This window comes from Tympanuchus pallidicinctus, unplaced genomic scaffold (assembly GCF_026119805.1).
Source record: "Tympanuchus pallidicinctus isolate F22 unplaced genomic scaffold, pur_lepc_1.0 scaffold1, whole genome shotgun sequence".
Classification (NCBI taxonomy): domain Eukaryota; kingdom Metazoa; phylum Chordata; class Aves; order Galliformes; family Phasianidae; genus Tympanuchus; species Tympanuchus pallidicinctus.
In genome coordinates this window covers 90,820,180-90,844,014 of record NW_026294618.1, presented here as the reverse complement: position 1 = coordinate 90,844,014, position 23,835 = coordinate 90,820,180, and the positions used below count along the sequence as shown (strand labels likewise).

Sequence of the window (23,835 nt, the reverse complement as noted above, 5' to 3'; positions counted from 1 at the left end):
GTGTGCAAAACCAGCAACATTACACTCACCGCAATGACTGACAAGAAGGGTGTCTGCTTCAGGTTCTTTTTGATCTGTTCCAGAAATGGCATAAACCTGAACTTCTGCGTCTTTTAGTTTCCCCTTACCTTCTATTGTGCTTTCCTCGAATCTGTCTCTTTTCCTTGCAAGCGTAAGAGGATTATGACGGTGTTTTGAGTTGGGCAGAGATTTGTACATGGGAAATAAACAATGCACTTTGGGTTTATTGTTCAGCCTTTGTATTTACTGGCAGCATGTTTAGAAAATGGCTTCCAGCCTGGCTTTGTTTCCACAAGCAATGTTAGAACATGCCAAAATTACAAGCATTTGAGAAATCTAGGTTGCTAAAATGGGAAGACAAATCCCTTGTCTTTAGATGTTTTCAACTACCTACCCAAGCAGTTCATGTTCACTGTGTTCTTAAAAGTGATGTCAACCGAGCATGGATTTCAAGTACATAGGATTAGTCCTGAAGCTCCTGACATCAAAATGTACAAAACAGATATCAGAGGATGTTTCTATCTAAAAGAAATTTCTTCCACAGCTGATTAAGATTCTGCGTCATCTTCTTAGGCTCTCCTATCTGGGCTTATTTTCGATACCATTGGGTTCAGCAGCAAGCACCGACGCACCCAGTAGCCTATCTTGTTTTCAGTTTTGCATAAAAAAAAGTATCTGAGGGTGGGGCACTGACAGGAGAGTAGCCTTTAAGCTACCTTCACATGAAGAATGTTGCTAACATGCCCTTTAAACTGATTTATGGCTTTACCGCTGCCTATAAAAGCAGCTTATGCATGTGAGCAGCACTGACAGGTGGAGGGCAGAAGCATAGAAGTGAATTGTCCCTTGCACAGCTCGGTCCCGCAGAACCGCAGCTTGAAGGAAAGGGAGCTGTAGAGATGGGTCGCTACACGGGGAGGAGCATCAGGCTCATCTTCATGTCTCTTCTAAATGTCGGTATTTTTGCTGTCGAGATCTCAGTAGCGTACATGGGCAATTCTCTTTCCCTAGCTTCAGATGCTTTCTCGGTTCTCTCTCACCTCATCTCCATGATCATCGGTTTGCTCGGTGTGAGGTTCAGTCGCATCAGATGGCACAAGGCAAACACTTTTGGCTTCAGCCGGGCAGATGTGCTGGGAGCCTTTGGCAACTCTGTTTTTGCCACTGCTCTCATGTTCAGCATCTTTATTGAGGCAATCAAGAGGTACATCAACCCTCAGAAGACAGAGAAAGCACTGCTTGTCCTCATTATCGGGATCGTAGGTCTGTTCTTCAATGTGGTCAACTATGTTATCTTCATGGACTGCTGTTTCTGCCGTGCACCTCAAGGAGACCCTGAGACAGGTAAATAATCTCATGCAGCCACTTCACATCTCAGCCTTCTATGTTTCTAATTACTGACTTGTGTAGAGACTATTTACTGCTTTTCTGAGATGAGTGAGTACCACATATGGCACCATGATTTTCTTCATTCTTACTTAGCAAGGTAATGGATGTTGTGTCTGAACCTGTATGTGTTTCCTGCTTATTCTGTAAGGCAGCTGTAAATATATGTGTCTCTGAGTAAGTAACATGCGGTGTATTTGGTGGCTTTAAGTAGAGAACAGTGATTTGCAAGATGCGTTTTCCTCTTATTTCTCTGGCTGGCCAAACACAGGACAAGGTGTTGTACAGATGTGCTATGACCATAAGGAGATACTTATTAGGAGAAAACTACTTCTGAAATGTCAGTTATCCACAACCAATAACTGCCAATAATTGAGTAATTCTGTTCTAACTTTTGTCTAGGACCTGGTTATCTTTTGAGAGATATATTTTGTACAGGACAAAATAAGAGGTCAAGGCAAAAGGGGATTCTCAGCCTTCTTTAATTTGGGGCTAGACACTTAAAGACAACTATTTTGAGAGCATTTGAATTCTGAAAAACTTGTGGATACAGAGCTGAAATAGTCTTTGCTACTGATCATTAGCGCAAGCTTTAAAGAGAGAAGGGAGAAGCAGTGGTACTCTGCCCTAAATCTTCCTAAATCTTTGCAGGGCTGCAAAAATCTCACTGACTGCAAACAGCCCGTCGTGCTCTGTCAAAAGTTTGCAGGAGGTTCTGTTGAGTGCATGGAGGGTTTCACCTTTTAGTTCGTTTTTTTTTTTTTTCCCCTCAGCAATATGATTTTCAGATTTCAGATCACAGCATAGGAATTTCAAATCCAAAGGGATGGGGACCTTTTATTTTATTATTACAGAAAATGCCTCATTTATTTGATGTAATTTACATGCATGTGCATATACATACAAGCACAGTTCTTTAAAACAGGAATATTTCAGTTGGGATAGGAACCAGGCATTTGCAAAACATTTACTGGACATCCTGGGGGGAAGCTGAGAGACCCATATAAAAGCTGCTGCTTTTATGTACTGCTATAGGTGATATATGATACGTTTTATATTTGACTTTAAGGCTGGACAGGGCTTTAGAAGTTCTCATACGCCTGTGCTGAATGAAATTAAAGTCTGTCACTTTATATTTCAGTGTCTACTGGAAAATAGTGGGAAATATTTCTAATCATTATGAAAACTACCTCGACTTACTCATAAAGGTACAACCTTACTGTGCAACACCACAGCCACGTATACAGCTTATTTTGTCTGCCTGTTTGTTTAGATGCCCAGTTCTTTAAATTTTAAGCTGCTCTTAGAAAAAAGCCACAGTAATATGTAGGTGGCAAAGGGATTTATTGGGGTTTTTACCTTTCAGACTGTCACCAGTTCCTTGCAACAGCATAACCTCTGTTTGTGATGGTTTCTTGGAAGAAAGTCTGTTTCATTCTAGAAGAAAATTGTGTCTCTGGGTGCAGTCAGGGAGGAGAAACAGATCAGCACCTGCAGACACAGATGGAGAATGTCAAGCAACTAGGGGATTAACAGAAATTAATGCAGTTGCATAGGTAAATGTTGGTTTTGCTGCTTCCAACAACTCAGTGTGTCTGCGTAGCCATCCCTCTCCCTCCCATGGACGCACATCCAGATTCTGGTCTGAGAAATGCCTGGAAGCTCTGTGTTATTTTCAGTTGTATTTCAGTTACATAAGACAGGGATGAGAGTTGTACCATCTCATAAACTGAGCACATACATCTGTCTGTGGCTTTGTCTCTGTTTCTGGTAACGTTAATCTTCTCTGTCAGTAATAGCAAAGCAATGCCATTTTCTTCATGGGCCAACCTAGTCAATCAGAGGTGGTGCCTGCCCATGGCAGGGGGATGGAACTAGGGGATCTTTAAGGTCCCTTCTAACCCAAGCCATTCCAGGATTCTATGACTCGATTTTCTAATTCCAGTTTAGGTGAAATTTCATATTTATTTCCTCTAATTCTCTCCACATTCAATCTGAGTAGGATTTGTAAATTTTTAAAATGGTATTCCTCAAAAATCTCTAGTCTTCAAAGCGTATGCATGTGCTTTATATGCATATGATAATAAAAGGGCTGCTCCAAAAGTAATGCCTCCCATTTTAAGGTATCAGAAGTGGATGTTGGTGGTATGGCAGCAGAGACTGAATCTTCCTGCCAGTATCCCATTACGTTGCTGCCGTGCAACAGATGGCAGCAGAAGGGCAGTCTGACAAAATGGTGACTGACTTGTAAGTGCGTATGAAGCAAAGGTATGTCATTGAATTCCTCCTAGCTGGAAAAATGGCCCCATTGTGACAGAACATTTATGGAGACCTAACAGTGGATGGGAGCAAAGTGAGGCGGCGGGTGGCGTATCTCAGCAATGGCAATAATGACAGTTTGTCACTTCCTCTGGTACAGATTTTTATGAGCATGGTGATGATGCACAGCTAGTGGTGGTGACTGTTGAAAAATAGGGTTTTGTAGCTGAGTATTTGTTCTATCAAACAGTGATATTGTGCTCTTTGTATCTGTTATGGTTTCCATGGAAATAACTAGGAGGGATTACTTTAGGAGCAATCTACTTGTGTATATATAGAATCATAGAATCACTTGAGTTGGAAGAGACCCTTAAAGGCCATCTAGTCCAAATCCCCTGCAGTGACCAGGGATACTTACAGCTCGATCAGGGTGCTCCAGCCTGATCTTGGATGTCTCTGGGCAACATGTGCCAGTGCCTCACCACCCTGATTGTAAAAAGCTTCTTTCTTATATTCAGTCTAAAGCTCCCCTCTTTTAGTTTGAAACCATTTCCCCTTGTCCTATCACAACAGATGCTTCTAAAGAGTCTGTCCCCATCTTTCTTACTGCACTCCTTTAGATACTAAAAGGCTGCTATCAGGTCTCCCTGGAGATCTCTCCAGGCTGAACAGCCCCAGCTCTCTCAGCCTATAAGTATGCATATGTATATAAATATGTATGAAACATGGAACAAGCGGGATTCAATCTCACTCAGTTATCTTGCACGTGCGATATTTGTCGAGGCAAATTTTCTAGTGTGTCAACACTTCTCACAGAAATCGAGGGGGATGGTCATGATCTCTGAACCTCACTGGGGCAATACAGCTGTGTGCAAGCAATACCCTTGGTGACACCTGTGCAATCTTCTGACTGTGGTGATCACTGAAGACTGAAGTTACTCAGAGACCTCCTCTTACTTTGCTTCGAATTTCTGTTCCCCAAGCAGGGAGTCGATCTAAACAGCTCTCCTCTCTCTTCCAGGTGATTGTTTGTTTCCTTTGAAAAATTCCATGTGAAAAATAGAGCATTTCAGATAGCAAGAGTTCAGTCAAGGTTTGTTGTAGGCTAAATCTACAAGGTAGTGGGCCCTGAGGGTGCTGCTCACAAGCACCTATATATCTCCCTATCTTTCTCCCTTGCTGTGCTTCTCCTTGTTCAGCTCAAGTCAGTTTGTAAGGCAGATTTCATGAGAAGAGGATGGAAAAAGAAACTCAGGTTCTTATTTTAGTAAAGGCACTCTTGTCAAGAAAAAAAAAAAAAAAGGTGTGCTTTTTTTGAGTTGTCGCCACAGCCTCTGCAGTGCTCCTACCTCACTGACCCCCCTCCAGCCATAGGCCTCTCACTTCTCACTTCTTCCCCTTTCTCCTGTCTTTTCTCTGGTTCTTTCTACCCACTGATTCTCTGTCCAGTTCTGAAGTCATCATCTACTGCACTCTCCTTTGTTTCTGTCTCCGCCCTGGAGGTAGAGGTGTTCATCTCAGTCTATCCCTACACTTGATTCAGGCAGTCTAGTTCTCTATGCTCCGTGACTGCTAAAGGTAGAGGTCAGCAAGAGTACAGGGAGATTGTGCCCCTCTTCTTTCTCTTGCTACTTGCCTAGAGCTGCTACTACAGGCATAAAATATTTCTGCATTCTGCTGGAGCTGCTGTGCAGAGGTGCGTGGGCCAGCTGGGCTGACCATAGCAATGTGGAAGGCAGCAGTGATTATTGGTTTGACTGAAAATGCAGGAAACGCTTGCTAAAAAGTAGAAATATTAAAGCTTCCCTGACAAACTTCTGCCAGAATTTAACATTCACAAAATACTTCTCTTACTGATGCTGTTGGAAATGATAGAGCAGCTTTAGCCAGAGTTTTCTGACCATTTTTGAGGTTTGGTATCTTACACAGAAAGTTTTGGCACAGAAATCAAGACTATGGCGGTATAATAAGCAGCTGAAAAAAACCTCAGGCTCTTATAATAAAATACCAGACAGCTTTAATACTGGCCATATCCTTTATAGTCTGTCATAAAAATGTAGAAGTCTGTTTCACTGAATATACAGATCAGCTTACTTCTGTTTGTGTAGCTCAGTGCAATTGTCTCTTCTACTCATTTCTACTGGATTTTCAGCTTTTAGGGACCGCAGTTTGAAAAGCACCCTGTTAGTCTGGATGTAGTAATTCTCTGATGTTTGTCTTGAGAAAATGAATAAAGACTTAACGTGGAGAAAACATTCGTCCTGTTGTCCTGTGATCTGTACAGAGGGGAAGCAGGGACAGAAGAAGACACTGCCTCACTCAGCCTGTCTGATAGTGAGCCATGCCTGCAGTGTCTGGGGCTGTGATAAACCATTCTAGTCTTCTAACAAAAAGACTCACAGTCCTCACACAGTTCACAACTCGCTAAATAAAACACATTCTGTGTTTGCAGCCAGGTGGCTTAATTTGATGTTGATAGGCACAATGTAGCAGATGCGTGTGAGCTTCTTATATGGTAGGACCATTGGATCTCCATTCTCCTATCTCACTCTGCACCAGCAACCTGCCCCTCAGATAAGAAGTGACATATAAGCTAGCAGTCATTTGAATGGAAAACATACCTTCTTTCTTTTCCTGGACCCTATGCAGAGTTAAGATTGTTTAACTCTGAAGCTCACTGTGAGGCATATCTCTTCTTCCAGGCTTTTGTAGGTAGGGGTGTGTGTTGGGGATTCATGTGTGAATGAAGTGAGATGAAGAGAGGGACCAGCTTTAACTGGCTGGGTGATTTGGGAAGGCTTCATTGCTGTAATATTCTGAACTCAATTTTTGTGTATATTGTTGCAAACATACTGATCCCAGGGTATGTGAGCACACTTACAGGCCGAAAGAAATGAGTAAGAAGCTGCTTGAGCTGTATCTTAATGCCAAGGGACATCCCAGAGGAGACCAGGTGAGCTGTGCAGATATTGAAAAGCAGTTTTCCTCTGCTCTCTCTTGACTCAACAGACCCAGCAATGTGTACTGCCAGAGACAAAAGTGCTCTGTGGATGAGAAATATTTTTAAATGCTCAAAACTACTTTAAATATGGAGCTATGCTGCTGTGTGACCTGTGCTATGTGAAAATATGTATGCTTAGTTTCTTTTTCCATCCTCTTCTCGTGAAATCTGCCTTACAAACTGACTTGAGCTGCAGATCTCACAGGCTCTCTAAAGGGACTGCTCCTTTATCCCCATTTGTAGAGATGTAATGAAAATGTGACTTGACTAACTTGGTAGTCTTTCTGCTAGGAAAAATGGACAGAGGATACTGGTGCCCAATGCATGAGATTGCTCTGTCCCTGGAAGGCAGAAGTCTCCCTATGAGTGCTTAAAACCATTTCATTCATCTATGTTTAAGAAGAGAAAAATGCATTCCCTTACCTGGACAGGTTTTTCTCTCAAAGGTACTGCTGAAAGGATGCCAGACTGTGCCAGCCCAGTGGCATGGGGACCTTCACAAAGAATGGTCAATAGCCCATAGAAATTCTTGTCACATGTGCAGCACTCGTTTATCAACGATTCACACGATGAATCCTCACTGATTTTATGCTTCCCATGTAGTGCACCACAGAATCCAATTCCTAGATGCTCACTAGAGTAATTTGTATAGACGAGGGGACAAACAATATATGGATTTAGCCCCATAAGTACCAGAGGTGTTAGTTAGGTATGGCAGTAAGCAAAGCCTACTGTAACCCCATATCTAGACTTTCTGGCTTTGATTTCTACAGCATCACTGGAAGTTGAGATCTCAAATAGAATAAGAAAGCAAGGGAATCTTGAATTAAAGTGTTTATCAGATAGCTACGACTGAACACATCTTTTCTGCAGGTCGTCTTTAGTTTAACAGTGTGACAAATAATCCTCACCAAAGCCTTTCAAAGCTATTCTGAGCAGTTATACCAAAAGTTAACCAGATCTGTGTTAATCTGAAGCTCTAGTCCAGTCTTTAAGAAGGGCAAGGCAGATGGGAAGACGCTGTGTAAGTCTATTTAGCAGCATGCTTCTCTGAATATTCTTTACATTTTTTTTTTTAATGCTTTATTCTCTTCAAAGCAGCCTCAAACACTAATCTAAAGAGAGACACTTTACTGCCCCCAGTCTTTTTTTTTTTTTTTTTTGTAGAGAAAATTTTGTATCCAAACAGGTAGAAGCAAATGTTTTGGGGCTACCTTTTGGCCAACATGGAAAATGCAGAATGAAAATTTGTAAGTCCATCAGGAAAGACAGAAAAGCATCCCTGAATGGTTTAAATAATTGCATAAGGGTAAGATCAAAACTTGTGAACCTAGATTCCAACAGTACTGGTACTAATGAACTTTGATTACCGACATTTGCTCTCAACCTTGAACCAGCTTCATAGTAATGTCGCAGATGGGCTGGCTGAGTTACATCACAGTACTTGTGGTGAGTTGTAAGGAAATAAAAGGACTGAAACAGAACTGAGTCCAAAGTCATAAACCACTTAAATACAAGAGGCAACTTTAAGGACACATTATATATGTTACATATGTTGATTGTTGTTTTATCTGGACAGTTATTCTGCATAGTTTGCTGCATGCACAGGTTTGATATCAGCTTCAGTCAAGAAATGCTGCTGCGACAGAAAGTGAAGTTTTTGCAGTAGGATTCAGTATAATTTATGATGCTGAAATCAGTGATTAGCTGACTCTTCTACATGACCTTTGCAACATGCTGCATTACTGCCTGATACCAAAATCAAATCAGGGTTGGAAAGGTTATATGGGAATACACAGCTATGGGAAATATAGCAGAACCGCACATTTTTGGAAGTGAATGAATCACTTCTAAATGAATTACCAAGTAGTTGAAATGCACAGGGAAGCACTAGACCAGTGCTAGAGCATACTGACTGGATATGTCTTAAAGTAAGTAAAAGGTGCTCTCTGCCTCAGACATATCCAGCACTGCTGGAAAGAGCCATGACCTCCACATGGCACAGGGCAGGCTGGCCAAGCTCTCGCCCCAACTGCTGAGCTGTACTGGAGGGACATCTTATAGGAATCTGCTGCCTGGAATAAAGCAAATTTAATGGCTTTCCCCAAAGTCCTTCAGGTCTTTGGTGTATGCCAAAATAACCGCCCTTTCTAATTCTAACTAGAATTAGATCAGATAAAAATGCAATGAACAAACAACTTGGAACAAAGGACCTGCAAACAGAGTGGTCTCATAACAGCTGTCCTCTGCACTGAGGTTTGGGGGTGATTCTTTTGTGATTCATCTTGCGGTCAAATTTATCTGTGACAGGAACTAACCGCATTGCTTCAGTTTAGGTTAGTTATGGGTTTTACCCAATATTCCTAATTTACAGAAACAAGCTTCACAAAAGCCCATCTTACAAAGGCTCTCAGAGCAATTTACTGTGTGAAATGCAAACAAGGCTGTCACTGGAAGTGGAGATGCTTTGGGCTCTGTGTGAGAGGAGAAACACAAGTGCAAAGGTCCCATCTCACCCACCTGCTGGACTGTGGGCTATTACAGATTGGGATGCTGTCTTTACATGTGACATGCTCGACATCAGCCTCATCTTTTTAGTGCAAGTGTACCAGTTTTCTCACTTTAGTCTCCAAGCAGCATGACTCTCCTTCCTGACGTACAGTTGTGTGGGTGTTTGTATCTTTCATCCTTTGGTTTCTTCCAGATAGTTCTTGAAATAGCTTTCATAAGTCATCTTACTTTTATGTTGGGTTGAAAAGTAATCTCACTTAGGACTTTGATAAGCACAATTAGCTGATCGCTCTTAATTATACTGTCCATAATTAATTCTTCACTTTTGCATTTTTTAAAAAGCTATCTAAATTCTATAGCAACACAAGGCTGTGAGTAATGTTAATTTTGCTCTTCATTCAGCAGTGGAAAAACATGATTATTATTACTGCCATTGTTACTGTCTAATATTTCCTAATATAGTGATATTCTCTTTTCCATGGCTGGTGATGGCTTCCTTGCAGAGAACAACTAAATAGATGTTAACCTGCCATCTTGAAAAGTGGTAAATCAAAGTAGAAGTGATCACAGTCTACAAAAACATGAGTGGCAAAGGGAAGGCCAACTCACTGTTCATTTCATCCTCTGAAACAAGAACTAAGGTACAGCAAAGGAAGTGAGAAGTATCTAGGTCCAAAACAGAGAGACAGAGATGGATGCTTCATGCTAGGGTACATGTGTTGACACTGGTGAGTGAAAGGCTGGACAAATACATGGGAGAGCCAACAGTGTGCCCTAGAGGCCAAGAAGGCTAATGGTATCCCAGGCTTGTACTACAAAGAGTATGGCTGGCAGATGGAGAAAGGTGATCCACACCTGTACTCTGCCCTGGTGAGGCTACATCTGGAGTGCTGTGTCCAGTTCTGGGCTTCTCAGTTCAAGAAAAACAGGGATCTCCTAGAGAGTCCTGTGGATGGCCACAAAGATGGCCTGGAGCATCTCCTGTATGAGGAAAGGCTGTGAGACCTGGGGCTGTTCAGCCTGGAGAAGAGAAGGCTGTGGAAGGATCTTATCAGTGCTTATAAATATCTAATCAGTGGGAGGCAGGTGGTTGCGGCCAGGTTCCTTTCAGTAGCAATGGACATAAGCTGGAACAAGGGAAGTTCCATATAAAACACAAGGAAGAACTTCTTTACTGTCAGAATGACAGAGCACTGGAACTGGCTGCTCAGGGAAGTTGTGAAGCCTCCTTCTCTGGAGATATTCAAAGCCTGTCTGGATGCCTACCTGCTGTCCAACCTGCTGTAAGAAACATGCTAGTGGGGTGTTAAATTGAATAATTTCCAGATGTCTGTTCCAACTCCTACCATTCTGTGATTCTATGAGAATAAATCCATTGAAGGATATTAAATACAGAAATACCTAGCTCACAGACTTGCTTGTGCTGAAAATATTTAAAAAAATGGTAGCCTGGGAAAGCAGCATACATGCTTAGCCTGCTTTGGCTGCTACCTGAGCATTTCATATGGCCAGGAGTCGGGGTAGGCTGCTGGCTAAAGGGGCTGACTCCCTGTGGGACAATCAGCTTAAACACCCCTGTTCACTCTGTTTCTAAATATTTTGGCTTGAACAAGTCCTACTTAGGAGGTTTAGAAAAGGTTGTCCAGCTCTTTCTGTATTATTCATCAACTTCATTTTGACCTACAACACTGCTAGAAATCCTGCTGCTGTTGTTTCCTATCCCTAAACAGAAGCAAGAATTGGTAAAATTCTTACACATAAGGCAACCTTCCTTCTGGATGCCAGAGATGCACAGCACGCCTGTGAGCTCCAGCTTTTTCATGTGCCAGGTGTTCAAGGCCCTCTTTGCACCTCTCATCAGCAGTTTTAGATAGGGCTGACGTGACTGTGGTGCCCCGGTGAATGGACCTGGGGAGATAGAATGCGTGGGCTCCCAAGAGGCATTACGACAGCCACAGGGCAAACGGAGAGGCCTGCCTAAATAACTGGTCAGAAGTCAGGAAAGAGGAGAATGTGATCAGGTCCAAAGGAACTCTGGCTAAGTGCTCAGAGGACAGAAAGTAGAACTGGGTGGGAGTAAAGGAGGAGGAAGGTTCAGCGCAAAGCCAAGGCTCTCAGCATGTGCTGCTCCTATCTTGTTCAGTGAGTCATCCTTAATTGTGCTCCATCCAACAGCACTTAGTCACAGCCTTATTTGGCGAAAATAACATTTTAGTGCTATTTCTTCAAAGCAACTACGATATTTTCATGTTTTTGAAGTGAGTTCCGGGCTCTGACACATTATAGTTTTCAAAGAGAATTAATGACTGTTTTGCAGAGGAGGATTAATGATGTCCCAGCTAGCTTTACACACAGTTCATTCCAGTTCTATGCAGCTTCAGTGAATTGGGATTCAGTGATTTTTCTCATTGTAAAGTGCCAGAGGCAGCATTTGCTATCAAAGAAGATATAGTTGTCATATTTTTCTTCCTATCCCTTGTATATGCTTTTATTCAGTCTCTCTTTTTTTTTTTTTTTTCTTTTTTTTTCCCCCCCTTCTTTCTAGCTCAGTTATGCTGCTTTTTTATTTGGCACTACTCTTTAAAATCTCTCATTGCATGTTGGTAGATTTAATATTACAGCTGCAATGTGTGTTGATGTCATTACACTACCTGCTCCACTACTGCATTTCTCTTTACAATAAGCTTTTTCTTTCTGATATATTTCTTTTCTGATGTCAAACAGAAAAAACACTAGGGGATCCCAAGTCCTGAATAGGACCCCTGTAAATCTGATGGCATTAGTGGCATTAGCTGTTGTTTTTGAGGGTGGAGTAGCTGAGTATGGCCTAATCTTCTGGAGCCTTCTTTACTCAATCACCTGATTGCTCCCATCACTTTCCAATGCTGTGTGGTCACCAGCTTTCTTCTGACATTCATATGCCCAAGAACCACGGCAATTAAAAAGTCTAGAAAAAGAAGATCATAGAATGGCTTAGGTTGGAGGGGCCTACAAGGATCATCTCCTTCCCCAGCTGCAGGCAGGGCTGCCCAGAGCCCATCCAACCTGGCCTCGAGCACCACAGCTCTATGGGTGCAGTGCCAGAGCCTCCCCGCCTTCTGAGTAAAGAATGTCTTCCTAACACCTATCCTAAATCTCTCCTCTTTTAGTTTAAATCCATTCCCCCTTGTCCTGTCACTATCAGGCTACACAAAAACTCGGTCCCCCTCCTGTCTGTAAGCTCCTACAAGCACAAGAAGGCTGCAATGAGGTCTCCCTGTTGCCTTCTCTTCTCCAGGCTGACCAAGCTCAGGCACAGGGCGCCGTGACGCCTTCCCCACAGCGGAACAGCTCGGTGCCCCACGGCTGCCGCCTCCCTCGCCCCAGCCCCATCGCCGCGCTCCCCCGGCCCGGCGGGGCGGGGCGGAGCGGGGCGGCGGGCGGGGTTGGGCGCGGGGCGGCGCCTGGCGGCGTTAAGGGCCGGCGGAGGCGGCGGCGGCGGCGCTCCTAGCGCGGAGAGGGGCGCCGGTGTCCGCCGCCATGGGGCGGTACTCGGGAAAGACGTGCCGCCTCATCTTCATGCTGGTGCTGACCACCGGCTTCTTCGTGGCCGAGCTGGTGTCGGGCTACATGGGCAACTCCATCGCGCTGGTATCCGACTCGTTCAACATGCTGTCGGACCTCATCTCGCTCTGCGTGGGGCTGTCCACCGGGCGCATCGCCCGCCGCTCCCGCCGAGGCCCCCGCGCCACCTACGGCTACAGCCGGGCCGAGGCGGTGGGCGCCCTCAGCAACGCCGTCTTCCTCACCGCCCTCTGCTTCACCATCTTCGTGGAAGCCGTGCTGCGCCTCGCCCGGCCCGAGCGCATCGACGACGCCCAGCTGGTGCTCATCGTCGGTGCCCTGGGGCTGGCCGTCAACCTGGTGGGGCTGCTCGTCTTCCAGAACTGGGCCGCCTGCTGCCGCTGCTGCCACCGCTCCGAGACCCCGGCAGGGCGGGCGGTCGGGCCGTCGGATGGCACCGCCGAAGCAGGTGCCTCTCGGCTGCACCCCGCTTTCCCCGTCCCGCTGTCCCCTTCTCCCCCGGCTCCGTGCCGTCTCACCTTGTACTTTGTGCTGGGGGAGGGAGCGCTGGGGCTGTGCTCGTCGTTCACTTCTGAAAAGAACTTGGTTGTGAGGTTGATGTTTTTTCTGTTTGTAGAACTTATACACAACACAGCGTTTCTTCTTTGAATGCAGGTGAATCACCTAATGACCAAAAAAGCCCTGAGGAGGGGCCTGCGAGGAAAGTAGAGAAAAAGTCCGAAGCTTTGAACATCAGAGGTATGGTAACTAATGCTGTCTTAACGTTCAGCGCTTGCAGGCTGTGAGAGATAACGGAGTAACAGCGGTTGCTGTGATGCTGCCTTAGCTCTGAGTGATTGCGCTGTGATTCTTTTGATGGCTGCAGCTGGGCTGTAATTCTGTCAGATGCGAGGTTTCATTCTGGGTGGTGCTGTGCGGAGCCAGGAGTTGAACTTTATAACCCTGGTGGTTCCCTTCTAGCTCAAGATAAATTCAATGGTTCTGTGATCCTGACTTTTTGGAAAGGAGGCAAAGCTCCCTGCACTGAGCACAGGCTGCTAGAGAACATATAGGAAGGTTAAGCAGGCATCTGTGAGGCTTTTCTTTGATGTCACTGCATGACTAGTTGAGCAGTTTTCCACTTCTAAATGCTTTTAGGCAGAAAAAAGAATTTATTTAAATTTAAATATATTTAAATTTATTTAAATAAATTGTTAGTAATCCCAAAGTTTGCAGTCAATATGAGCAGAAAGTTGCTGAAACTGGTAGCTCTGCATGTGTTTTTCCAGGTCCTTGAACTGTGAACCTCTCCCCGAGAGAAGCTGGGGCAGTCATCTCCCTCTGTGTCATGCTTTGGCAGCTGTCTTGTTATCCGCAGAGAGAAACGTTATAGTTATTTCTCGAGATAAATTAACCAAGTCCCTTTGTGTTTATATGCATATTGCCTGTTTCTCACAGGACCCAAAGTAGTATATTTCATAATGACTTGTCCTTCGAGGAGAGAATTGCTACAAAGACGAGGACAGATTTCCTATGGTTGCATATCAGCATCTGAGGAGACGTGATGTTCCTCTAGAGCCGTGTGGGTTGGTGTCACATGATTTCAGCCTAAGAGGCTGTCATCGCAGTGAGGCACCAGCTTTTAGATGTGCGAGTCTGTCCTTCAGATGTGTTCAGAGTTATGCAAACGTGTGTAAGGGAGGACACCTTGCAAACTACACCACATGCTAGAGGAATGTTTGCCTGAATAGCTAGGCATAAGCACTGCTGGATTTTATGGTGTTAGAGTGCTAAGTACTGGAGCAGACTGTCATCTTCAGGGATGGAGAAAAGGAGATTAAGAAACCAACAAATATATTTTAGGGAAGTCTTTGCTTGTCTGAACGATGGTGTTTCAGTATTCTGATACTGAAAAGTGTCAAAAATGTCTGTAGGATGAGGAGGGTTTATATCGATTATTTTAAGATACTGGTGTTTGATTTGTAGAAAGAGAATTATTCAAAATCTGCTTTTGTTTTGCTACTGTAAGTTACTTATATAGCTATAACCACTTGGTAAAAAGTATGTATGTTGCAGAGTCAGTGCCACCCTGAAAAGCATGGCTGGGCAGAAAGGTTGGTAGAACAGTAGCTTCCATGGCTGTAAGAATGTTAGGAACAGGAATCCAGATATTCTGCATATCTAGATTAATTACTGTAGTCTAAGATTATTCCTTTTTGCATCTTGAGCACATGCAGAATAGCTCAGACTTTGCCACACAAGCTGCTGGGAGCTATATTATCTATAATTTCATTCTGTCAGCTTTATTTAAAAAAAAAACAAAACCCTTTTCTTTTATAGCCATAGCTTTGGTGGCCTATGGAAATGGGTTCATTATATGATGCATAACCAAGCTATTTGTATTAATCATGTTAACTCTGCCTGTCAGTTCAATAAGGATTTTCCAAACTCAGTATGCTCAATTCTAATATATCAGAATTGGCGTGCTTACTTTATTTCTTAATTCAAAAAATGTCTTCCTGAAACATTTCTTTAGAAATCAGCTGTCTTGTTAGTTACTGTAGAAATTGCATCCTGCCTATCCCTCTTGTTAGTGCAGCAACCGAGGGCACATGCTGAATCCAGATTATTTTATAAATGAAAGAGGAAACACTGCAACACTGTTACGGCCAATAAAACCCTGTGGGAGTTTGCCAAATGGGACAGAGCTCTCCTGACTACAGCAAAAAGAGCTGGGTGCAGTGTGTAGTGTATCCCAGTGATTCCAAGGAATTCCAATAACTTTTGCCTGCGTTCCCCATGCAGAGGGTCCATGTTCTTGCCCAGAGCCAGCATGAAGCAGCAGTGCGGATGTGGTTCTAGCTCTAAAAAAAATCCCAGTGCCCAGCATTTTAAGAGCTTGAACTCTAAGGTGTATTTTAGAGGAGTTTCATAGAGAAACTTTTAGCAGTTTCTCTAGCCTGGAGGGAGGGAGTACATTGGATAGTACATTGGAAGTAGCTTTGGAAAGTGCTTCTATAAGGGATATTAAAAAGAATTTAACTGTATTGTTCTGTCGCTTGCTCTGAAAAATAAGTATAGTCAAATAAATCAACATCATATTTAGAGATGCTACAGATTAGGCATGGGTTGGAATTAAGTCATGAGTCTGAATAGTAACGACTGAGGAAAAATGGGGTATTTTGTGATAATGACAAGAAGAGGCTAGATTATGTGGAGAAAGAAATTAAGAACAAAAGTTGTACTTACAATACTGTAAATTTGTAGCAAGAACACTGCTTCATTACTCTTGAATCACAGCTGAAAGTGTGCTATTACAAGAGCCTGTTTGTCTTCATCTTGAGTACAGCCAACTGTTGAACCAGATACAGATTCTGATCTTTTTTTTTTTTTTTTTTAGTCTGAGGACTAGTAGTTTTGGTAGGAAAAGGTTTTAAGCTAGTAATTGAGTTTGATCCAAAAAACTGGAGTGTGGGCGTCACTTGAAACCAAAAGAATGGGTACTGTTTAGTTTTCACTTTTGTAGTTTATGGGGGGTTTCAACAGAGCGGTAGAAACTGATGGAGGAGAATAATAATAACTTCCTGGATATGGTCTCTCTGACTAACTTAGCTTCCGGGGTAGAATTGGTAGGGTTTAGTCATCAACTTTTAATTGAGAATTGAGATTCAGTGTGCCAGGATCTCTACATAATCTGGGCATTTAGGCAAAGACACGTTTTGTTGCCATGGCACTGCAGTTGAATTACAGTTGCTAGCATGCCCTAGTAATGCATCCTATTTACAGAGCTGTGTTTCAGAGTCAGTACTTTCTTTGCTATGTTGTTCTCAAAGCTGTAACTGAAAACTGCAGTTATGATGTGAATGTTTGGAATATTGCACCTTTTTTTTTTTTTATGGGGGTGGGAGGAGAAAAAGACTAACGGAAGCTGTCGTTTATTTCAGGTGTTCTTTTGCATGTTATGGGAGATGCACTTGGATCTGTTGTTGTGGTAATTGCTGCTACAATCTTCCAAGTGCTTCCTCTGGATGCTAGTGCTCCCTGTAACTGGCAGTGCTACATTGATCCAAGTCTGACAATAATTATGGTGTTCATAATCTTGTCTTCGGCGTTCCCACTCATCAAAGAGACCTCAATTATTTTGTTGCAGATGGTTCCCAAAGGTGTTAATATGCAACAACTGAGTAAGTCACATTTGTTGTTGAAATGCTATTAATTTTAATGATATATTTCAATGCGTGTGTTATTTCTGGAATGACATGTTTGGATTATTTACTCATAATAGTTCTAAATTCTCCAGAACTGTGAAATAGTTGCATGCCTGTACCCTAGCAACATGACTCAAATCTCTCTGGATTACTGAAAGCATGTATTTTGAGAATGTGGTACTCCAACAATACATCAAAAATACCCAATCTTGAGCTGTTAATGCTTTGTGATTGTGAAAGAAACTGCACTGAATTATAGTATTTCTCAACACTACAGCAGGGTCTTCTTGAAAGGCTTCCAAAACAACTTAGAAAATTCCATTAAGACTGCTTACATTTGTAGTTCTCTGGCACTGTTTGCACTGGTTAGTTGTAGTGTAGTGGGTCTTTCTGGAATTCCACATGCTCAGGATTAAACAAGTCGGAAAATATGGGCCATAGCTGAGAAAGTGCTGTTCCAGCACTGTTGTTACAAACTGAAGATAAATGGTCCTTGGGCAGAGATGTGCCCAAAAAGAAGGCAAGGGCCTGCTTATGTGTTCATAACACTAGGTGAATAGTGTTTGTGAACCAAAAGCAGTGGGTAAGAGCTGTACTTAAGAAAATACTGCTTGGAGACTGCTGCTTTTGGAGTAGCTCTCAACAAGAACTAACCAGCACACCACCACACATTCTAACACCTTTCTCTTATGTTTTCCAGCTGACAGGCTAGCTTGCATCCCAGGGGTTAGCAGCCTTCATGAGGTGCATGTGTGGGAGCTTGCAGGTGGCAAGAACATTGCTACTCTTCATGTCAAGTGCCAAACCCCTACTGATTACCAAGATGCTGCCTATAAAATACGGAAGGTTTTCCATGAAGCAGGAGTTCACTCTGTGACCATCCAACCTGAGTACATTGACCACAAGACCTCCAGTCTCCTGTGCAGCTCACCTTGCATCTCAAAAGCTTGTGACTCTCAGCTCTGCTGCAGTCAACAGGACGCACCACTGGTTAAAACTAATGGCTATACTGAAAAAAATGATAGCTGCCTTTCTGCACAGCGTAAAGAAAATGGTTCAAGTAAAAGTGATATTGAAATCCATGTTGACTCTCCACTGGCAGAGAATGGTGTTAAAGACATGAAAAATGGCGAAATGTCTGATGACAAGTCACAGTTGAGCAGTACACGATTTTAAACAGTTCTGTCTACTCTGAAAAATGTTTTCATAGAATAAACGTGGCCAGGCAGAGAAGTGTGTCAGCAGTGGTTGTAGCTGAAGGTGGTATGGCAAAAAGATTTCTGTGCTGCAGCTGTAAACCAAAATACACCAAAAAAAGCATGCATCTGAGATGAGGCTCAATATTTCCATAAAATGTGTTGCGTTCATCTAAGATTTTTTTCTGATACAGCCTAGCACAGTTCCTAATCAAACTGTGTGTTTGTTCCTATTGCCTGAATGGGCGAGGTGTATTGTTGTCTACCCTGATGCTTGCAGTGTATGGCCAGTACCACTGGGAATGAAAACGAGCTGCTGCCTGAGAGCTCTGTAGCAAGTTAATGATTGTACTGGGCTGAAGTACTGTGTGTTTATAATGGACTTAAGCAGAGATGTTTTACTGATCCTCAGAACCAACTTTGCATATCCAGTAACTTGTGCTTCTGAAGCTTGTGAACGAAACTAAGGGTGCCTGAATGATGGGAGAGCACTCGGGAATAGTTGGCTTGCATTATTTTCTTGACTTCTGTATTTGGGGGTGGATCAGGAAATGGTCTTACTTCTCTATTAGTAATACTGGAACTTTAGCCTAATCACAGATACTCGATGCTTAAGAACATGCACTGTGTCATGAAAGTAAGGAATTATTTAGCCTTGTCTATATTGATTCTAACAGATAAAAATGCAAGCAATCATCCAATTAACTTTTGATCTAGTTCACTGTTGTGATTACACAACTCAGTTCTACCCTTCTCCTCCCTTCTGAACTACAGAAGTTGAAACAGAAACGATGTTAATTCATTACCGTGGGGAATGATTGCAGTATATTTAATTCTAGCATCTGTCCTTATCCCTGCTGAACAAATAAACTAGTCTGTCTATTATGAGTAGTTGCAAACTCTGCAATTCTATTACTGAGACAGTTTTATATTCACTGAGAAATTCCATTTGAAGCTTTATAAAACAATGTTATCACTTAGAGGGAACTTTTTTAATATTAACAAAAGAACAAATCTGGGAGCTTTTTCTATTTTATTCCTAATTATTTGTTGATTTATTGAAAAAAAATCTAAGCCCTCCCTCTGCCCAGTTGTGCATGCCCAGTCACCAAATGTTGGATTTTGGTTTTGCTCTCTAGCTTTTTGGGAGAGGGATTCCCACTACCTAATCTATGCTGAGTGTAGTTCTTAGCCTCCAGAAGCTTTCAAATACATTTTTGCAATTGAAAGCAGCTTTTCAGTGCTCCCTGTAGCCTGGACAGGCTATTTAGGTAGCTATTCCTGAAGACATCTTTGTAAAATACCAGTATCTTTAACTCAGGGACAAAACAGTAGAAAGGGCAAATCAATCCCCTGCTGGGCTGGGGAAATACTGGGGCTTCCTTGCAAGGCTGGCTTGGAAGCAGACAAGTCCTTAATAAGGATGATTACATTAAATCAATGAATATTCAAACACACAGCAGGGTATTTTGCTGCTTGGAAAATTGTGTTTACTCGAGCAGTGTGATAACAGCTTAAATAGTACACTTCTAGTTTGTATTTACCCTTCTTGAGCAGTTCCTGGATGAATTAAAGTATTCATAGCCTTTATGATGGGTTTTAAATATAAAAATTGATCTGTATCCTAATGCTATTAAAACCTTCATCCTCCCATCCTGTTTGATCCTGTTTGCAGCTCTTGCACAAATTATGAAAATCAGGAAGCACTACAACAACTGCCCTGCTCTTTGAGAGGATGTGAAGTAAGACAGCCCTTACTTCAGGTTTCTTGTCCTCATTTTTGTCTGTGGTGAGATCTAAATGGAGGGGCTTAGATTTCAATAGCAAATATATAGGTTTATTTTCTGTGAACTGGAATAGAAGGCTCCCAAAATATCAACAAAATCTGTGCAGGAATTTACAGCTCACATGCTCTCTAAAACAAGCAACCTTTCTTAATTATGCATTTGTCTCTTAAATCAGGTAATCTTTTTATATATGCATTTTATTAAATGGTTTAAAGGTTGGAGTGTCAGTATAGTTTTACTCTGGAATTAGAGAAAATGAGTGTGTGTAATGTTGGGCATTTGATGAAATACACCATCTTCATCTTTCCAATGTTTATTGAAACAGTGGTTATCTATTTTTTTAAGTTTTTGAAGTGTTGTAAGTTGAAAATACAGTGAAGTAACATAAACAATTTTTCTTGTCTGGTTGAATGTACTGTGAATAAATAGGAAAATACCAAGGACTGTAGAAATCTTCAGGTCTAGAAAATGAGCAAATTAAAAAACAAAGCAATTTTATTAGCAAGCAAAGCCAACCGAGCTATGTCAGTGATGAGGTGAACCTTGCTTTTTTTTCCACGCAGGGACTGTTAGGGTACCCAGCAAAGGTTTTTGACCCGGTATCCTTGCCTTCCTTTCAGCTCAGCAACAAAATGTTTTTCTCCTGTTTTAAACGTGTGGCGGGTGGTCTGCTCTGCTGGGTGGTCATTTTCTATTTTGATAGATGACATCATTCCAATCAGTGTGTATTTTGTTTTGGCTAATTTCCCTTAATTTCTCGGTGTTCCAATTCTCTTGAAGTATGCTTACCTCATTTTGAAGTACAATATACTTCAATATTTGCACTTATTTATGGGCACTTGTTCTAAATTCAGCTTTGTAGCATATTGCATTGTCATAAATTCTCCTTCCTGTCCTGTTAAACTTAATTGCTTTATTTCTCCCTCTAATTCAGTGATGGAAAAGTTCTGACTGCTGCGGATGGATTGCACAAACTTTTCTCTTCAAGTACTCCCTTCTGAGTGCACCATTACAGTACTCAGTTTCTCTTGTAGTGATTTTTTTTTCTCCTTCCCACCTATCCATCACTGCTCTTAGGTAAGGAGGTAATTTTCAAACATGTAGTCGTGTTATGTGATCCTCTGATCTATAACATGTGGTCCTCATGATCCATGAGCCATACATGTGACCTACTTGTAGGGCAACAGAACATTTACTAGCCTTAGCAATAGTTCTGGAGAAAGAGTTAAATCTGGAACAAATTCACATGGCAATGAACACAGAGGCAATTGGCTGGCTTTCATCATTATGAGCCTTGTTTGAATGGAATTCAATTTTTTGTCCCCTTGTCATATGTTCTTTCATCAAACACGTACATTCAATTACAACTCTCTAAAGTGCAAATCTTGCCTTTGCTCTTCTGTGTCAAGAAAAATAACATGGCTTTTTTTTTTTTTTTTTTTTTTTTTTTGACCTGTAACTATATCATTATTTTTTTTTCCCTCTTAATGTTCATATTTATTCTTAATCTTTAGAATAGTAGATCAGTTTTGCTATCCTTCTGGTCATGAGCATGTACCTATAATATGATTTAGAATACCTCTTTCATGTACTTACTGGTTTAATTTTTGCACTTCATATTATGCAAGTTCATCCGCTTTGGTTTTGCTGCACAGGGTACTTTATCATTGCAAACGGATTGTTGACCTTGCTTAGTTCTTCTCACACTTACCCTTTTTCCTGCTCTACTTTAATACTTTCCTTTCTGAATGTTCCCTTTTATTCTGAATCCGAGGTGAATGGATGGATAGTTTGATGTCAGTTGTTCCAAGGAGCATTTAATGTCCTTTGGTCTGTGTAGAAGTCTGCTGTTTAAGGAGTCATATGATTGAGTTTATATATATTTAAATTCCCCTGCACTCCACTGGAAACATCTTTTTAAAGAAAGTTGATTTCTGAACCTGCGAAGGTATCATGAAATCAGAGATGTTTGTTAGTCTTTCATTAACACTTTAGGAGAAAATCTGGATCTCTCATTAGAAAAATGAGTAGAGGGGACAATTCTGAAAAGATAATCCAAGCACTATGAAAATTTCTATAGGTTTCTCTTATTCTGCTGTACAATGGAAACACTTTTTGTTAAATACTTTATTTAAGTAGTGATGCTTTGGTTTGAGGATGTTACTGTATGAAGTTGTTACACGTATGGAGTTATGTTGCTTAGAACTTCTTCCAGTTTTTCTTTTCATGATGTGATTTAAATATTGTGCCAAAATGTAATTTTCTTGATTGCCTAACCAATAAGTTGTAAAGCTTGCTATGGTTTTATTCACTGTTAATGAAAAATGGGAAGTTTGATGTACAGTTATATTTGTTTTCCAAAATGAAGTTTGAATGTGTTGTAAATAAAGTGCATTTTTAAATAAATTGCCCGTTGTTCTGTTTAATGTATGGTAGCAATGGAGAGCTGCTGTCAGTTTGGACTACTTTGAGAACTTTGTGTAAAGTTTCCTCCTAACCCAGGAGCTTACTAATGTAAATTTTGTTATGCATTTAGATGAAGAGTGGACACATATCCAGACACTTTTCATTTGCGAGCAGTCCAACCTCTTCTAACAAAGGAGTGAGTTTTTAGCTCACAATAGACTCTCTAAATGGGTATCTTGGCTGCAACCTAGTACAGGTGCTGTGTTGCTACCTAGTTCTGCTAGTTGATGCTTCTGATTCAGCGTTTAGCCTCTCCCCAGATCTCCTGTTTTCTCTGTTGGTCAGCTATGTGGTATAAGGTACTTGGAATTCAAGGTCTTCTCCTCCACACTGAGGCCCCTACTCTATATCTGTGTCCTCCTTGTGCAGACTTTTTTTGTTGTTGTTGCATGCTGTATGTGTGGGTTTAGTCACATGCCTGTCTGTAGGAATATTTTAGGAGACTGCTTTGGATTCCCCACAGCTGGGTGCACAGTATCTATCTTGAAATTGTTTCTGATGTGGTGGAGAGCCTGACCTGTTCTGAGATTGTACTAGGAAGTGGGGAAATGCTGGTGGTCACAAAAGGGTGATGAATGGTCAGTCAAATTCTCTGTCAAAATTAGAGCACAGCCAGGATGAAGTTGGCGATTCTTCCAGGGCAAAGTGGAGATTCAGTAAACTTGAGGGTGGGAGATAAAATGTTAGTAGGAGGTAAAATGTTGAGAGAAGTGTGTCCTGTGGTAAGGAGTCAGCCTCTGGCTCTTTGAGGTCACAAGCTTTGTCCTTTGGCACAAAGATGAAATTTATTGTTGAGTCTTAACTGAGTTTTACTGGCACAGTAAAATTCTAGGTGTACAAGCATAGTTGTATGCTCAGCACGAGCTCTCCAGAGCAGTCTGGAAGTTGCAGTGCCTTTGAAGTGTGGTCCCTTGATCTGATGAGTTTCTTCTTCTGTGGGATAGCAAATGCACTGTCTGATGGAAAAAGCACATATATTAGTCTATAGACTTAGCAGATATTTGAATAACTGTGAAGTGTTATTGTCTATTTTAGTTAAGCATTATTGATTACTCATCTAATAGGGAAGCAGTATCAACTTCTATAATAGTAGAACGTTATCAACTACTTCTGTAGTAGCACATTAAATACATTGGCATAGTACAGCTTGCATATTGTCCACTTCAAAAGAGGGTGGCTGCCTGATAACAGCCAATTGCAGGAGGGTCCTTGACTCTGGACTGTGCCCGGGAACTGTTTGGGAGAGTGCTAGTTGGCACAGGCTGTGAGATGTTTAAACAGCTTACTAATACATATGGTCATGGTTCAGTGCCTGAAATGTCCCCAGACTCTGTTTAATTTTTTAATCAATATGTGGCCTTCAGACACTGAGCCTCTGCTGTGTAATAAAGGTAGCAGTGCTGCAGATCACAAAGGAGGTGAGATTGGTGCTGATTTCTTGGGACATTAGTAGATCT

At 41.9% G+C, this 23,835-nt stretch overlaps 1 protein-coding gene across 2 annotated transcripts; it reads left to right on the top strand.

Annotated features, from left to right (window-relative positions):
• Window positions 1-817: 817 nt before the first annotated feature.
• On the top strand, window positions 818-22,318 carry SLC30A10 (solute carrier family 30 member 10). 2 transcript variants are annotated; one of them, XM_052696693.1, is made up of 4 exons: window positions 818-1,365; window positions 13,397-13,480; window positions 16,666-16,905; window positions 17,630-22,318. In XM_052696693.1, the coding sequence occupies exons 1-4, from the start codon at window positions 921-923 to the stop codon at window positions 18,103-18,105; spliced, it is 1,245 nt and encodes a 414-aa protein (XP_052552653.1). In that variant the 5' UTR covers window positions 818-920; the 3' UTR covers window positions 18,106-22,318. The 2 variants fall into 2 exon arrangements, with proteins under 2 accessions (XP_052552653.1, XP_052552645.1); XM_052696685.1 differs by lacking the exon at window positions 818-1,365 and adding an exon at window positions 12,645-13,190.
• Window positions 22,319-23,835: the final 1,517 nt, after the last annotated feature.

Bases quoted from the DNA above. Each gene is read 5' to 3' on its own strand.
- SLC30A10 (XM_052696685.1), top strand. From the start codon at position 12,698: ATGGGGCGGTACTCGGGAAAGACGTGCCGCCTCATCTTCATGCTGGTG. The intron at 13,481-16,665 runs GTATGGTAACTA...CGTTTATTTCAG, and splicing joins CGAAGCTTTGAACATCAGAG to GTGTTCTTTTGCATGTTATG. The intron at 16,906-17,629 runs GTAAGTCACATT...TATGTTTTCCAG, and splicing joins TGTTAATATGCAACAACTGA to CTGACAGGCTAGCTTGCATC.